Source organism: Dasypus novemcinctus, chromosome 25, assembly GCF_030445035.2.
Source record: "Dasypus novemcinctus isolate mDasNov1 chromosome 25, mDasNov1.1.hap2, whole genome shotgun sequence".
NCBI classification, from domain to species: domain Eukaryota; kingdom Metazoa; phylum Chordata; class Mammalia; order Cingulata; family Dasypodidae; genus Dasypus; species Dasypus novemcinctus.
Genome location: NC_080697.1, coordinates 14,580,650 through 14,596,478, shown reverse-complemented (window position 1 = coordinate 14,596,478; position 15,829 = coordinate 14,580,650). Strand labels below are relative to the sequence as shown.

The following is a 15,829-nucleotide window of genomic DNA, read 5'->3' as shown; positions in this document are numbered from 1 at the left end:
ATAAGAAGGTTCAAAAAAATTCTGTTTATATCTTGGCTCCATTACCTACTGACCTCACGGCTTTGGTTTCTTTATAAAATAGAGCTATCTACATTGTAGTTTAAAGTAATTTAGAGTAGTCTTTGATAATAATAATAATAGTAGTAAAAACTGGAAAAAAGAAATCCCATGGTAAGTTTTATGTTAAATCAAATAATCTTTTTCTAAAGAATTAATAAATAATTGCTTCATTCCTTTTTCTTCCTTCAGATCGTTTTATATTAGGTTTCCTTAAGGCCTAAAGTCTTTCATAGTAAATCTTGGGACATTAACATAATTTTTTTTTTTACTTCTGTAAAATTTGTTTTCTTTTTGCTTTATTCCCTACAGAGTATATTGCACTTTATCCATATTCAAGTGTAGAACCTGGAGATTTGACTTTCACTGAAGGTGAAGAAATATTGGTAACCCAGAAAGAAGGAGAATGGTGGACGGGAAGTATTGGAGAAAGAACTGGAATATTTCCATCAAATTACGTCAGATCAAAAGATCAAGAGGTAGCATTATTTTGATATAGAAAAACTATCATTTCATTCTTGTTGATCAAGAGTCATACTTAAAAAAGATTTCTGTATGTGGTTTTAATTCAGTTGCTTTGGTTATTAAAGTAGTTCCAGTAAATTAGGGTTTATTTTAGGAATCTATTAGAAAGATAAGGGGGTCAGGATTTTATGAAATTCTAAGAACAGAGCTGGGTCTCATGATAACTGAGGCTAGGGATGCTTCTGGATCCAGGGAGGCTTACAAGGGACCACCTGGAAGTGTTTGTAAATCTTCACTGTAGGGTTCCAAAAGTGATGTGACTCAGCTTAAGTGCTGAGGTCCTGCTGCTTTTCAGCCCACCACCAATTTTGAAACTTTTTGTTTCAGGATCTCTTTATATTCTTAAAAACTATCAAGTACCCCTACAAGTTTTTCTTTTCTTTTTTTAAAAATATGGGTTAGGGGAGTGGATGTAGCTCAGTGTTTGAGCTCCTGCTTCACAAGTACGAGGTCACAAGTTCAATCCCTGATACCTCCTAAAAAAACAAACACAGCAAAAACATATTTATCATGTTAGAAATCAAAACTGAAACTATTCAAATATTTAATTCATTTCAAAATGACAATAATTAAAGTCTTTAAATGGTTATATAAGTACCTTACTTTTTATGGAAAAAACTCTTTTGTACGGAGGAAAAATTTAGTGAGAAGAGTGGCATTGTTTTATAATTTAGCAAATCTCTTTACTGTCTGGATTAGTTGAAGACAGCTGGAGTCTCATGTCTATATTCATTTCTGCATTCATTCTGTTGGAATATATTGTTTTGGTTAAAGTATGCAAAGAAAATTTGACCGTATACATATATGGGAATATTTGAGAAATATTTCAATAACATTTTCAGATATCTGTGGCTATTGTTCTTTGATATACTACACCAAAACTTAGCAAGTGATAGATTATTATAGATTAGTTGCAACATGGAATCTAAAGCCAAATTAGTGAACTTTTCTTGCTCTGTTATATTAGAACTCACTGGTCTGTTTTGCATGTTGAATGGATCTTTTACCCATGCATGATGTGTTAACATCATTTCTTGATCATTTAGAAAATATTGAATTTCTTTATTGTTACTGACTTATTCCCTGTGTTGACATATGTCATACACAATATCAAAAATTCACATTTTTTGATATCACCTCTGATCTCATCAGAAAATCTTAAGTCCTGGGAAGCTGTCAAGCTCATGGCGATGAATACATGTTTTCTAAAATTTTAACCTTCACTTGGAAGCTTAAATTTTTAATTGGCAATAAATCCTTGCAATTGCCATTTCAAGAAAAACAGCACTTGTTTTCCTTGACAGGCTTACTTCATTCATTCTTGAGAAAATGTCTGCCAAATCCCAAAGTCTGAATAGATCAGTTGTTCTTTCAAGTAAAAATATTCCATAAAAAGGCAAAACCAAAAAAAAAAAACCCTAGTTCAGCTCTCAACTTAATTGCACAAGTGCTTTTCTTTGAGAGAATCATTGTATTTTGGTATGCAACAGATATACTTTCTGTACATTTCCATCATACAGATTATAATGAGGGTTAGGATTTAATAAAATTTTTTTATTGCTTGATTATCAAGGGCATTCTTAAGTGAAACTGACTTTTAAAAAAATTGAGTATGTGGCAGTGAAGAGTCCTATGATTATCAGTATAATTTGGTGCCATGTGAAGTCATGATTCATGTGAAGTCATAAGCAGCTTTACCAACCAGTGTACATGTCAACACTGAAAGAGGCAAATAATGACTTAGTAGTAGTATGAAAATAGTTTTTATCTCACAGACCACTGAAAGGATCTCTAGCTGCCTCAAAGTACCTTTAAGCCATGGTTTGAGAATGAAATTCATTTTGATTCATTTTGAAATGAATTTCATTTCATTTTAATTCATTTGAAAATTAATTAAATATTTGAGAATTGGGTGTGGTGAAATCAGGCTACCTGAGTTGACTGCTGGCTCTGTCACTTAAAGACTGTGTAATCTCGGACAGATTACTTAACATGCCTGTGCCTCGCTTTCCTTTCCTGTAAAACAGCGATTTTTATAATTACTTAATAGTGTAATTGTGCGAGTTAAATGAGTGAATATATGTAAAACTATTAGGATGGTTCCTTTTAAATAGCAAGTACTCAAAATGTAAACTTTTGAAAACCATCAAAACTTTCTCAAAGACCTTTAGCTACAGCTGTCTCCACAACCAGAAGAGATTTCTTTTTAACTCTCTTTCCCTTTTCTGGTTCAAATTCCTAAAAAGAGGAAATATTTTTGGCCCAACTTGTCCTTTAAAATCAAAAAGAGGTCATAATTGCTTCCCAGGGTATGGATTTGTCAGTTTAGTGTGTTTAGAGGGGAACTTTTTGGGGGAAAAAATGTTTCCTAGGAAGGAAGAGCTGCAGATGAGTCAGGGTCCTTTGGAGACAGGAGGAAGACAGGGCAGAACTCATACCATGTCTTACTTATCCAGGATATAAATATGCTATATGTCGTAGGCATTGATGATAACAGAGAATGGGGCATTTGGGGCCCATGTAGTCAGGTTTAACATTGAGGAAAGATTCAGAACATGAGCTATTCCTATCAAGCCAGTGGTTGCCAAAATCAGCCACTTTTGTATAATGTATTTTATTAGTAGATCAGATGTTTTCATAAGTGTTAGATTTATAACTTAATTGGTTAATATAAGGTTAATCATAATTTGACCTTCATTTAAAGAAACAAAAATTCTGGGAATTAGAAATCTCTAATTCCTAATAACCTTTATACTTTGACATCCGGATTATTGGAAAAAATAATGGAAGAATATTTTTTTCCCTTTTAGAGTTTTGGGAATGCTAGCAAATCTGGAACATCAAACAAAAAACCTGGTATGTATATAATGAACTTGAAAAATTATTAAGGTGCCTGCTTTATTGTAGTTGTGAATTCATAGTTTCCTGCTTTTCTTCTTTTCAGAGATTGCTCAAGTAACTTCAGCATATATGGCTTCTGGTTCTGAACAACTTAGCCTTGCACCAGGGCAGTTAATATTAATTCTAAAGAAAAATGCAAGTGGGTGGTGGCAAGGGGAGTTACAGGTAATAATCTTTAAATAACATTTACCAATTTTATGATAAAAGGAATAATTTTAGAATGCCCACAGTCATACCTCCTAGAGGTAACCAATATTAACACGTTAGTGTAATATGTTTTCCTCTAGTCTTTTCCAGTTTATTTTTAGCACAGTTGAGTTGATATTATCAGTAACAATTTAAAGGATAACTTTCTCTGCAGACATAATTATTTTCCACTGATGCATGTTTTAATAAACTGCAGGTCACCTTCTTAAAGGAAAGCACCATCTTTATCTAGGCTTTAAGCTTAGCCTCTAGGAGAAAATGTGATCTGTTGATCTCAGCTGTGCTCAGAAAATACTACCCGTCTGACTGTCCTCCATGGTCTTACATTTTTAAAAGAGCAGTGCAAGGAAAAAGGGGTACAGGCATAGATAAGCCTGGTTCATTTTCCCTAATATATTAACAGCAGGTTATTGCATATGCATTGATGCAAAAATTCTCTCTTAAAATCCCCTTGTGAGTTAAAACTGGAAAGCGTTTGAGGGTTAAAAGATGACAGGTATAATAGCTATATTTATATATAAGATTGATAGATGGTTGTAATACAGAGCATAAACATAGCTTCATTCTTGCAAATCAGTCTGAGGATTTCTAAAGAACAGTGAGGAGTCAGAATTCAATATCTTCTTAAACCCCGTGAAATTCCACCTTCTGATTTGTTCTGAAGATTGACCCAGCTAAGTTGCAAACATGGCTCTACAAAAATTGTATTTTGACCTCATAATTAACAAAACCCAAAAAGATATTTATAGTGGACTCTCATACATTGGACTGCACCATTTAAGGGTTGACTTAAGTTTATCGGGAGAACTCGAGATAAGTGTTTTGAGATTTATTGTTTTGAGAAGTATTGTTTGTGTGAACTAGTCAAAACTCTGAGCCTGAAAGGCTTCCAAATGGACTCCAAATAAGTAGCATTTTCAGCAGCACTTTGAGATGTGTGTTGTAGCATGTCTTGTATTGTTTAATGTTGAACTGTAAGGTCAAGTCTTCTGTGATTTTTAACTTATGTTTCAATAATTCTTTTTAATCTCATCTTTAAATTTTATATTACTTTGCCTACTTTTACAGGCTAGGGGGAAAAAGAGACAGAAGGGATGGTTTCCTGCCAGCCATGTTAAACTTTTGGGTCCAAGTAGTGAAAGAACTACACCTGCTTTTCATCCTGGTATGAAATGGTTAATTTGCATTTCAACTTGGAACAATTTTTTTTTAAAATACGACTTCTTAGAGTAACTAAGCTTTTTGAAAAACATTAAAAATTTGTCCTTTCCTTACCTCTGCCTAAAAGAAATATGGAAAACTTCCTTCCTGAAAAGTATTGTATAGAAACAGCCAACTCTTCCAAAGTAGAATTGTTATATGCCATCATATTTATGTAGTGTGAAGCAATTCCCTTAGGTTTTTAACTAGAATTGAGAAATTCTTATTTTTGTAAAACAGGGAACAGGGCAAGGCAGGGAAGAGAAAGAGCTGCTCAAGGGAAATTTTAGTCTAATTATATTACTTATTAGATTAATTTAAATCCTAGGGAGAGGGTTAATGTTTGATCCTGGTAAGAATAATTGATTTGATTTGTTATCTTGTTCTTTTCCTGGTAGTATATCAGGTGATTGCTATGTACGACTATGTGGCAAATAATGAAGATGAGCTGAATTTCTCCAAGGGACAACTTATTAATGTTTTGAACAAAGATGATCCTGACTGGTGGCAAGGAGAAATCAATGGTGTTTCAGGCCTTTTTCCTTCCAACTATGTTAAGATGACAACAGACTCAGATCCAAGTCAACAGTGTGAGTAAAATCAAATTATTTACTTTACAACTAGTATGAAATGTTTCAGTACTCAGAATTGCATTTATTACTGTTCTGGATCAGATCTTAAACTCAGCACTCACTGCAAATATATAGTATTTGTAAAGTAAAGTAAGAAAACACAAAAGGAAACTTTTTGCAAGATGAAAATTTTACTGCTTTATTCAATACTTTTTTTGTAGCTTCAGATCTTAATTCTGTTAGACATTATCTGAAAAATCGTATACTTTCTGCTAAGTGTTAGTTCTTTGGTATAACATCATCTATACTGCAGATTCCCCTCACCACCACCATCTTTTTCAGCATCCAGTGCCCTTATTCAGCTTAATCAAGGGTAACTAGTAATCACACTACTCACTGCCCCATCCCCAGAGAAAATTTACAGATGCCATTAATTATGCATCCTTTTCATTCATCTCCCATATGCTTACACATCATCTGGGGAAGAAGAAAGCAAAATAACCCCCTTAATCCTTTTATTTGTAAACTCTCATTAAATGATTTTTTAAGATGGCCACTTCATGCAGCAAGAGATGTATGAATCAATATCTGTTTTGCAGTTTTTAGAACAAGGGGCTAGATCTTAAAGTGTAAAATTTGTTACAATACAAAAATGCTCTCTCCGTTGTTACCCAGCCCTTCTTGTATTTGCCAGTAAATGCAGCATTGATAATAAATTAGGAATAAACAGTACTCGAAGATGCTTTTCTTACCTTTATTAAGTGGATATCAATATCCCCCATGCTTTAGATTTGTTTTGTTTACAGAATATATTGTGATTTGTATTTTGATCATTCTTGTGAAATTACCTAAAGTATTTAGGTTTTCATTTTAATTTAGTTGTTGAGAACATATAAATGGTAACCAGTCAAAATCAAGATAAGGTTATGATTCATTGCAAATGTTATGCATTGATTTTGTGTTACATGTATAATTTTTAAATATTAGTGTATTATTTTCACTTTAGGGTGTGTAAAGATGGTTCTGATCCTGGGAAAAACCAGTTCCCTTTAGATAAATGAATAAGTTTTTCAATTTGGTGGGAGGAAGAGTCCAGTTTTTCATGATTTGAACATTATCCAAAAGGACTCAGAGCTTCAGGAGAAGTGGTAAAGAAAATTATAACAACTTGGGTTGCCTAATGAATGACCATTTTTAAGCTCGCTGATGGCTTGACAATTTACAATGCTCGCTAGTTTATCTGTTTGCTTATAAACACCTGAGATACCTTTTCTGGAGCTGAGAGGGGGAAAGGTACTTTTCAGATCTCCTGGGTCTTGAAGCTCGTGATCCCTGGAGTCATTCCATGCGTCAGTACATTTGGTTTTTGTAACACCTATGATCTAAAGTGATCGTTTTCAAATGCGTTGTTTTTTTATCTTGTTTTCCAGTGATGGACCACTTTTTTCCAATTAAATCTCATATAGAAAGGGATATAAAGAATAGATGAAAGCTGTTCTAAAGGGAAGGTCAGCCTGGGCCATGCAGCCTTCCTTTCCTTTCCTCCTTGAATTCTAGAGCAGTCCTTACAGGTTTCCCCTCTGGGGATAATTTAAAAATCACTCTTCTAGAGAAATCTGCTTTAGATGGTGACAGCCTCCTGGGAAAATAGCTTATGCAGAAAGTTAATTGAATGACATCTTTTTATTCTTAAAAGAAACAAGATAGGGTGCCAGTAAGTGTTTGATGCATGAATTATGCAGAAAATAGTTACATGAATTAGTTATCCTAGGACCCATTTGCCAGAAAAATGGCTTTCAGCCAGCCAATGCTTTATCTGCCATTTAAGTGGGTAGAGCCCTTAGTCTGCCCTATAGATGAGGTACCCAAGCCCACTAAACAGGGTTAACCAATAGAACGTTCTAAAATAAGGGAAACAGTCTCCTCCTACATCATCCAGTATAGTGGCCGCTGGCCACATGTGACTTTTGAACACTCACATTCTGGCTAATGTGACTGAGAAACTGAATTTTTAATCTTCTTTAATTATAATTAAATTTAAATAGCCACTTGGAGCTGATGGCTATTGTATTGGACAGCTTGGCTCTAGAAGTATAGTCAGTTTCAAACCCTCCCTGAAGTAGAACCACTGAAATAGCAATACTGAAACATAGAAAGAGGTAGAAAATGAAAATCGTCCTTCAGTCATTACTTACACAGTGGATTTAAAAGGAACAAAGTTCCTCATGTGCTTCAGATTTTACCTTTCATGTTTTTTTTTGGACTTCATGTTCACATTCTTCTCACTGTTTATTTTATTAGTGTGGTAATTATTCTTTGAGTGTTAGGAATACAAAGGTGAAAAGAAGTCTGCACTGCTAAAGTATCTTTAGAGTTAAATGGGGGCAGACATTCATATAAAATATAACAGTTACCTTAGTAGGTGTGTATACAGATATGCATTGGGAAAGGAGTCCTTTCATCTCCCTGGGGAAAGAAAACATGTTGGGAAAGACTTCACAGAGGGTGTTGAATTGGCACATGAAGAATAAGTAGTAAGTTTGCCAGAAAGACAAGTGTTGGGGAGGTGGAGTGGGAAGAGCGGTGAGGAGAAGGTACCACTTATTCGTGTGATCATTTTACATATTGAACATTGATAGAATGAATGTTCAAGAGGTTTTTCAGAATAGGAGTTACAAAGTTCTCTTTGTTGTGAAATTATTACCAGTAACTTCCGTATTACCTGGTTTTTGATGATGGGTTTTTAAAAATTAGTTCAATCATATCTAGAAACTGAATACTTTATTGTTTTACCTAAATGAATGACCAAAAGTTTGTCATCTTGAAATAAAAGAGCTCTTATTTCTGTAATTCTAAGGACAATTCCCAGATAGATTTATCTGAGAAAGCTTATTGTGTGTGTATGTGTGTGTGTGTATAACAACTGTTTAAATCACCTAGAAGAATGAAAGTACTGATTTTGTTTCCTTGAAATAACATTAGTCAGAAATTGAAGAGACATGTTACTTCAAAAAAAAAATGAAGATGATGAAGAATAGAGTTAATTTTATTGGTTGCTATGAAATTCATTCATATTAAGTTTATATGAATCTGAAACTTGAATAAGATATGGTTCAGAAAATGCTTACTTTTTCATGTTGGAAATTGATTTGAGGTCTTTGTTGTACCTGCCTAGATTTTTAGTTGCTTTCAAGTCTTTAATAATTCTTTATTGCATGTTATTGCTAGTTAAAATTTTTTCTCACCCACTTAATTTGCGTTTTGTTCATTTTATTCCTCATTTTTCTTTTTTTAGGAATCAATGTGTCTTCCAGTGTGAAAGCACCCCAGAGACCCACTATCCAAGTTTGACTGTAGCGTGGAGGCAGGGCAGGTAGCCCTGATCAAATATCTCCTACACAATTCCTTTACTTCGTTTGAATGTTAGAGCCACTTGTGATTATTTCTTTGTGTTTCTAATTTACGGTTAAAATTTACTTGTAACAAGTTAAAGGATAGTGGGTCTTTGTGTGGCTTTCCCTGCTGTTCGCTCTGGCATCCTTTAGCATTTTTCTTCTTCTTTTATTTGGTAATTGTAGGTCATTAGCATGCATATTGAGTTTGCCCGTACATGGTGGGAGTTCAAACACACAAAGACCCACTATTTGCACAAACTATTCTGGTTTGGAATGGGCTGCCATGCTTTTTCTAATGTTATTGCCACATGTATATTAATTACAGAATTCAGTTAAAATTTGCTTATATTTTGTTATTATGTTTGAGCTAACCCTAATCACAGTGAGCTCTTAATTGGCTCAGTATGAGATTTGTCCCCAAATACACCCTGTTTACTTTATTACTTTCTAATATGCCACCATGAGTACCAGTATTTAAATTTGTTTAAAAGCCAAGAGCTGCAAATATTGTCTCTATTTTCTATTGTTTTTGGGGGTGGGAACTTTTCTTAACCTGACACAAGAGGAAAGTGTCCTGCTCTAGTAGGTATGTTCAGAGTGGGAGATACTCAATCATTGACTATCCAAGAATGAGCACTGTGAGGTAGTTCCCCTATAATCTCTAAGTGCTCCAAGCTAGTGAAGATGCTGCATCATGTGCTGCAGTAGTTAGTTGTTACTTCTTTATTGATCTAAAATGGATTTTTGGGGTTTTGGGGATTTTTTGTTTTTGTTTTTAGAAATGAAAGTCTCCCATTGTTAACTGAGATGTGAAACTTTCCTTACCTTAGACAGAATATTTATATCAGTAATACATTTTAAAGTCAGAGGTCATGTTACCTATTTTAATCAGGTGACTACATGTCCCAGGTCACAAAAGGACACTGGTTGGCATTCTTTTTCATGTATTTTGTAAAGCTCATAAGGAATCCTTGAAGAATTTAAATGCTCCTGAAGCAGGTATATAGGCTCTAGTCAAGAATGAATTGGAGCAAAGGAAAGATGTGTGAAAGCTGACATTCTTCAGTGTCCATGAAGCTTCTTTGAGGCAAGAAGATTGATTCTACCATCCAGAGTTCTCTGCCTAATATCTGTTCTTCAGTTTCACTAGCTATTTTGGCATAGGATTTTACTTTTCCTTGTGTGGAAAATACTTTAAAGAGAATAAACATCATTTTAAACTTAAATTTGAGTGTACTTAGAGAAACTAAAAGGAGTTTTAATAGGCAGTATTAAACAGCATTTGAAAATCAAATAGACAAGTTTATGCAATTTAAAAATGTTTACAAACTGCAGTGCAATCTACTGTTTATGAATGTCAAAGTATTATCAGGAAAAGTGTACATACAATCAAAGAATCTTATTTCCTCAGAGTTCTTTAAGAAGAAATATGTTTTTATACCTCCAAGTTTAAGTTAGAGGCATATTTTGTGCAATATTTATGTCGATGTGCCTAAACATTATGAATGAATTATTATTTCAGTTATACTTTGCCTAAATCATAACTTTAGGACACTTAAGAAACAATCAGCAGTTTACTTAAAACATCACAAAGTTCAAATATCTGTGTCCTGAAATGCTTCACGTTATTGGGATGTATGGTAATATGTATGTGTGCTTCCTGGGATGGGATTCCTAATTATTAGAACATTTCAACTTTTGGCATTTGACATCATCATGATACTGTAATAAAATATGATATCAACAGGAAAGCAGTAATGGCATTTTACAGGTGGAATAACAGATTTGCCTGCAGTGATTAGAGGAGACAGTGCTAAGATTGGGTCCTTGTGAATTCAACAGACACTTCTAAATTCTTTGGATTACATGGTCTTGCCCTGTAATTTTCTGAACTTTCTGCTTTTACCCCTTTTAATTGAGTTCAGATTAAGTACAGATACTTTAAGTCCATTTAAAACCATGTGGTCAGACATCAAATCACTTATTTAGCCACATAATTTGACATAATTTTTTTTTTTTTTGTAATTTTGAATTTGGGCATATCTAGTACAGATAAATTATTTCAAAGCTATTTTTATAGTTGAAGTTGCTTCCCTTTTACACTGTTAAATACAGATTAGGAATGACATTTGAGTATAGCTTAGCATGTATAATCAACTTGAAAATAATGTTTTCATCAGGTACCTATGGATTAAATCACATACTGGCATATTTAAGCTGAATGTCAGTCTGGAAAATAAATCTGCTGTAGGTAGTGGAATACCACTCTTGGTGTAGGTATTTTGTCATATATTTGAGAGAAAGCTAAAAATAAAGGAATGGTATGATACATAATAATAACCTAAGTCCTTCTTAAAAGTGCATGAAATCCTTCACAATACCTCATACTCAGCCACGTGTTTGTTTCTCTTCCTCGTTCAGCATGAGCGGCAGCTTTAAGTTTGTTTAGAAAGCAAAGTTAGAAGGAAAGAATATATCAAGAACATAGAATTTTAAAATAGGAGCAAAACCGAATAAATCTGAACAGTGTAGGAGGTAAAGAATCAAAATGCCTATTTGTTTAAAAATTGCAGTATGTGTATAATCATTTTTAAAGCAGGTGATTAAACCTGAGGGGATTTTCCAGCAAGAAAAAACTAGTTGTAAAACCAAAGCTGATTTTTAGAAAATCTGAAGTTTTAAACCAACCCTATACATGGTATAGTTTCTCTAAAACTTCATCTTAAAAAGTCATTTTAAAATAATATAACTACTTAAAAATTAGTTGCTGTTTTAAAGTTTTAAAATACAATATGAAAACTGATAGATTAAAATAAAGAAACTGAGGAAGAAAAAATAGAGAAAGATGCCAATTCCAGTCAAAGCTTTATTTGCCAAGTTTTCTTAGAAAGAATTTTACAGTTATAAATTCTTGTAAATAGAATCTATAATGGAAATGCTGAGAGATTCTTGCGTAAAGTGGCATTTATTAGATGCTGCTGTGATGCTACTGTAATGTAATAAATTATTAAATTGTTGCAAAATGCTGTTTTTCGCCTTAAATTTTTATTTTGTGTGTCTTGAAAACTTATAATATTAAAGGTATTGAGATTGTGCAAATGCTGGGCACGCTTGGCATGAGATCATTTGTTTTTTATTTTTACAAAATTGTATTATTAACTATGCAAGTGTGTTTATTAAAAGGACACAAAACTACATTATTTGTGTCGTGTATTTCTTTTGAAGCATCCTTTAAAGTTTATTTTTAATTGCTTTTATGTAGTTGTGATTGGATGTCTTTGGACTTTCATTCCTTAATCATAGTCTCTGGGTATAGGCCAGCGAATTGTTTTATATCACAGGAGCAAAAAAAATTTCAAATGGTCAAGATTGAGGTAATTTGATCTGAGAAAATCGAAATTACAATCTAGGACAATAGACCACTGTGTTATTTACAGTTTTTCTCCAACCTTCTTCTAAAAAGAACTGGAAGGAACTTAAAAATTAACACTCATTGCAAATGTAGAGCAAGACTTTTTAGTACAAAATAAGTCCATATAAAAGAAACTGCAACAAATTCTTGGGGACACCAGAGTGAAGCAGAGTGTCACACTGAAGTAATTAAGTTGGTTGTTTCATAACTCCTTGGGTGGAAAGAAAAATAGGGATCACCATCCAGCCCTTGCATCAAGACCTAGTGTAATCACTATCAAAAAAGCCTTTCCTCATCTATGGAAAGTCACTCAACTAACATGCCATGAGCATTTGCATAATACCAAACATGTTGCTAGGTGCTGGGGAGATGAAAATAAGATGAATGAAGATTAAGTAGTCCTTGCTTCAAGTTGTACATGATTCAGTAGGGGTCAGGCCCATAAGCAGATAATTATAAAATACCATGCTAAGCACAGAGATGAAAATTCACTGGGCACCTAGAGAGTTCAGAGAGTAATTCCTGATTCATCCATAGATCAGTGAATTAGAGACTTCCTGGAGGAAGTAACTACCACATCCATAAGTAGGAATAAGCCAAACTGGAGAGTTGGGGATGAGGAAGACTATGCTAAGACAAGAAACAGCATGGGTGGGGGGCAGGTGCAATTATAAGCAATGTATGTAAGAGGCCGTCCAAAGTCCAGGTCAGAGATTATCTTGGCTGCACAACGGAATCACCTGGAAAGTTAAAAAATTCCTGGGTCCTAATTTAAATGATCTGAAGTATAGCCTAGTCATGGGGAGTTTTCAGAGCTCACCAGGTGATTCTGATATGCAACCAAGGTAGAGAAAGAGTTAAGAATTGTTTCTGAGGGGAAAGTGTGAAGAGTTGGGGATTGATGCAATGTGAGGACAAGCAGAAGACTCTGTTTGACTTCCAAGTATATCTTGGGTGACAGGATATGGGATAATGGTGCTGCCAACGACAATACTGTATCACAGTTGGGGGAAGAAGACGAGTTTGGTGTTGATAACAGAGTACGTATGGGACTTTTAGGTAGAATAGTCCATTAGGAAATCATATAATATTGAGATATGTAGCACCAGATATACATGGGCTGATGGAATGACATGCACTTTGGTACAGGTCTATCTCAAAGATGCTGCAGGTTCAGTTCTAGACCACTGTAATAAAGCAAGTCACAAATTTTTTGGTTTCCCTGTGTATATAAAAGTTACATTTATACTATACTGTAGTCTATTTAAGGATGCAATTGCATTGTCTGAAAAAATTATATACTTTAATTAAAAAGTACTTTATTGCTAAAAAATGCTAACCATCATCTGAGCCTTCTGTGAGTCAATATTTTTGCTGGTGGAGGATCTTGCCTCCATGTGAATGACTGCTGATGGATCAACATGGCAGTTGCAAAATTTGGGGTGACTGTGGTAGTTTCTTAAAATAAGACAACACTAGTTTGCCACATCAATTGACTTTTCCTTTCACGAAATGTTTCTCTATAGCCTGGGATGCTGTTTGATAGCATTCTATCTACAGTAGAACTTGCAAAATTGGAGTCAGTCATCTCAAACCCTATCACTGCTTTGTCAACTAAGTTAATGTCTTACTCTAAATCCTTTGTTATCACTTCAACAGTGTTCACGGTATCTTCAACAGGAGCTGGTTCCATCTCAATAAACGAGTTTCTTTGCTCATCCATAAGAAGCAAGTCATCATCCATTAAAATTATGTCATGAGATTGTAGCAGTTCAGTCGCATCTTCAGGCTCCACTTCAAATTCTAGTTCTTTTGCTGTTTCTACCACATCTGCATTTAACTTCCTTCATTGAAGTCTTGAACTCCTCAAAGTCATCCATAAGGGTTGGAATCAACTTCTTCTAAACTCCTGTTAATGTTAGATTTTTACTTCCATGAATCACAAATGTTCTTATTGGCATTCTAGAATGGTGAATCCTTTCCAGAAGGTTTTCAATTTACTTTGAAATAGTAATTGAGAAGGAAGAGCAGATCGAAATAGCAAACACTGAGCCATGTTGATGAATCGTGTATTTGATATGAAGGAAAAAGTATCTGTGCAGATGAGTGGTTTTTATCTTTATCAGACGCTTGGGTGTAGGAGTTTCAAATAATGGATTGTATTGATTCAGGATTAGGATTTTAGAGAGTGGGTACAGCAGAAGTGTGGTACAAGGAAACTGGGTGCTGATGAAATTAGATGGAGTATGGGTTAGGTTGGGAAAAGAGGCTAGGAGGAGGCTGAAAAACAGGAGAGAAATGAATGATGAAGGAACTGGAGGCATTTGAGTTCGAAGAATATATGGAACACATGAGGTCTTATGAGAGCATAAAATGGTCAAAAACGTAGAAGAATATTGGAATTTAAGATGTCAAAAGTGGAGAATTGGGTGATAATAAAATTCCATGATTGTGGCCCAAAGATGTATTGAGTAGAAGTCAAGATCCCTGGATTTCAAGAATTTCTAGGAATTTCCCAATTGGGTTATTGGATTGGTATCTAAAATATTTTTTGTATTTTAGACTAAGCAGTAATTAAAAGTCTACCATGAGCTGGGTCCCAAGTTTCCCCTGAAGGTGGACTCTAGGGGCACATTTCTAGGAGGTCAGAAGATGAGCACACTGCAGGGCTGGTAGGTGGTATGGATTGACAGCAACAGCCTCAGGAAGGAAAAGAAAAAAGAAAAAGAAAATAAAAAGATGATCCTTCCAGGAAGGTAGAAGAGTAATGAGCTAAAAGTATCAATGAAGAACCACAAAGATACCAACTCCTTCCTTCTAGCCCAGGGGTTCCTAACCTTTTTTGTTCCACGGATCCCTTTGCCAGTCAGGTAAAAACTATAGACCCCTTACTAAGTCCACACTATACTGTGTTTTATTTAATAAATATATCACACCTGTACCAACACATCCCCACAAGAATAATGTTTTTTTGAATTTTCATTTCAAGCTCACAGACTCCCTAAAATCCACGGACCCCTTGGGGGTCCCCTGGTTAAGAACCCCTGCTCTAGCCCCTTGGTTTTTGGCAGGTTGGTAGGGAAGGAGGCTGAAGAGCCTTTTTGAGGAAAGCAGTGGGGAGCCTGGTTTCAGCTGGACAGGAGTTAGAGGTCATAATCTATGACAGGGTTGAGGATGGAGGGGAATTTATTTACCATGGAAAGAGTTTGGAAAAGGAGTTAAAAGAAGGAAGAACCAAGGAGGAGAACTACAGGGAATAAGGAGGAAGTTGTGACAGATGCTGCCTTTCGATTGGGGATTATAAGGATGAGAGAAGCAAAGTTGGATATGACTGGTCTCACAAAATATTGTGCCATGACTTGCTTAGGCCCAGAAAAGTATCTGGTGTGATCTAAGGGACATGGCAGGGCTTGACATGAGGTCCCTGTCCCGGCTAAGAGCTGACACACAACATTTGTGAAAACCCTGGTTAGGGGGCGGGCGTATGCATCGATTCATGCATATAAAGTTTCCACATGGTGTGGGCCTTGTTTGGGTTAAGGGATTCCTCACAGTGTTTG

At 34.9% G+C, this 15,829-nt stretch overlaps 1 protein-coding gene across 4 annotated transcripts in view; it reads left to right on the top strand.

Moving 5' to 3' along the window:
* Positions 1-15,829, top strand: part of ITSN2 (intersectin 2) — a 164,855-nt gene that overhangs the window by 110,549 nt on the left and 38,477 nt on the right. For all 4 annotated transcript variants that reach the window (XM_058287691.1, XM_012530381.3, XM_058287690.1 and 1 more), the window contains exons 24-28: positions 370-536; positions 3,393-3,438; positions 3,527-3,648; positions 4,759-4,855; positions 5,289-5,480. In XM_058287691.1, the coding sequence (XP_058143674.1) occupies positions 370-536; positions 3,393-3,438; positions 3,527-3,648; positions 4,759-4,855; positions 5,289-5,480 (624 nt within the window). The remainder of the gene's footprint in view (positions 1-369; positions 537-3,392; positions 3,439-3,526; positions 3,649-4,758; positions 4,856-5,288; positions 5,481-15,829) is intronic.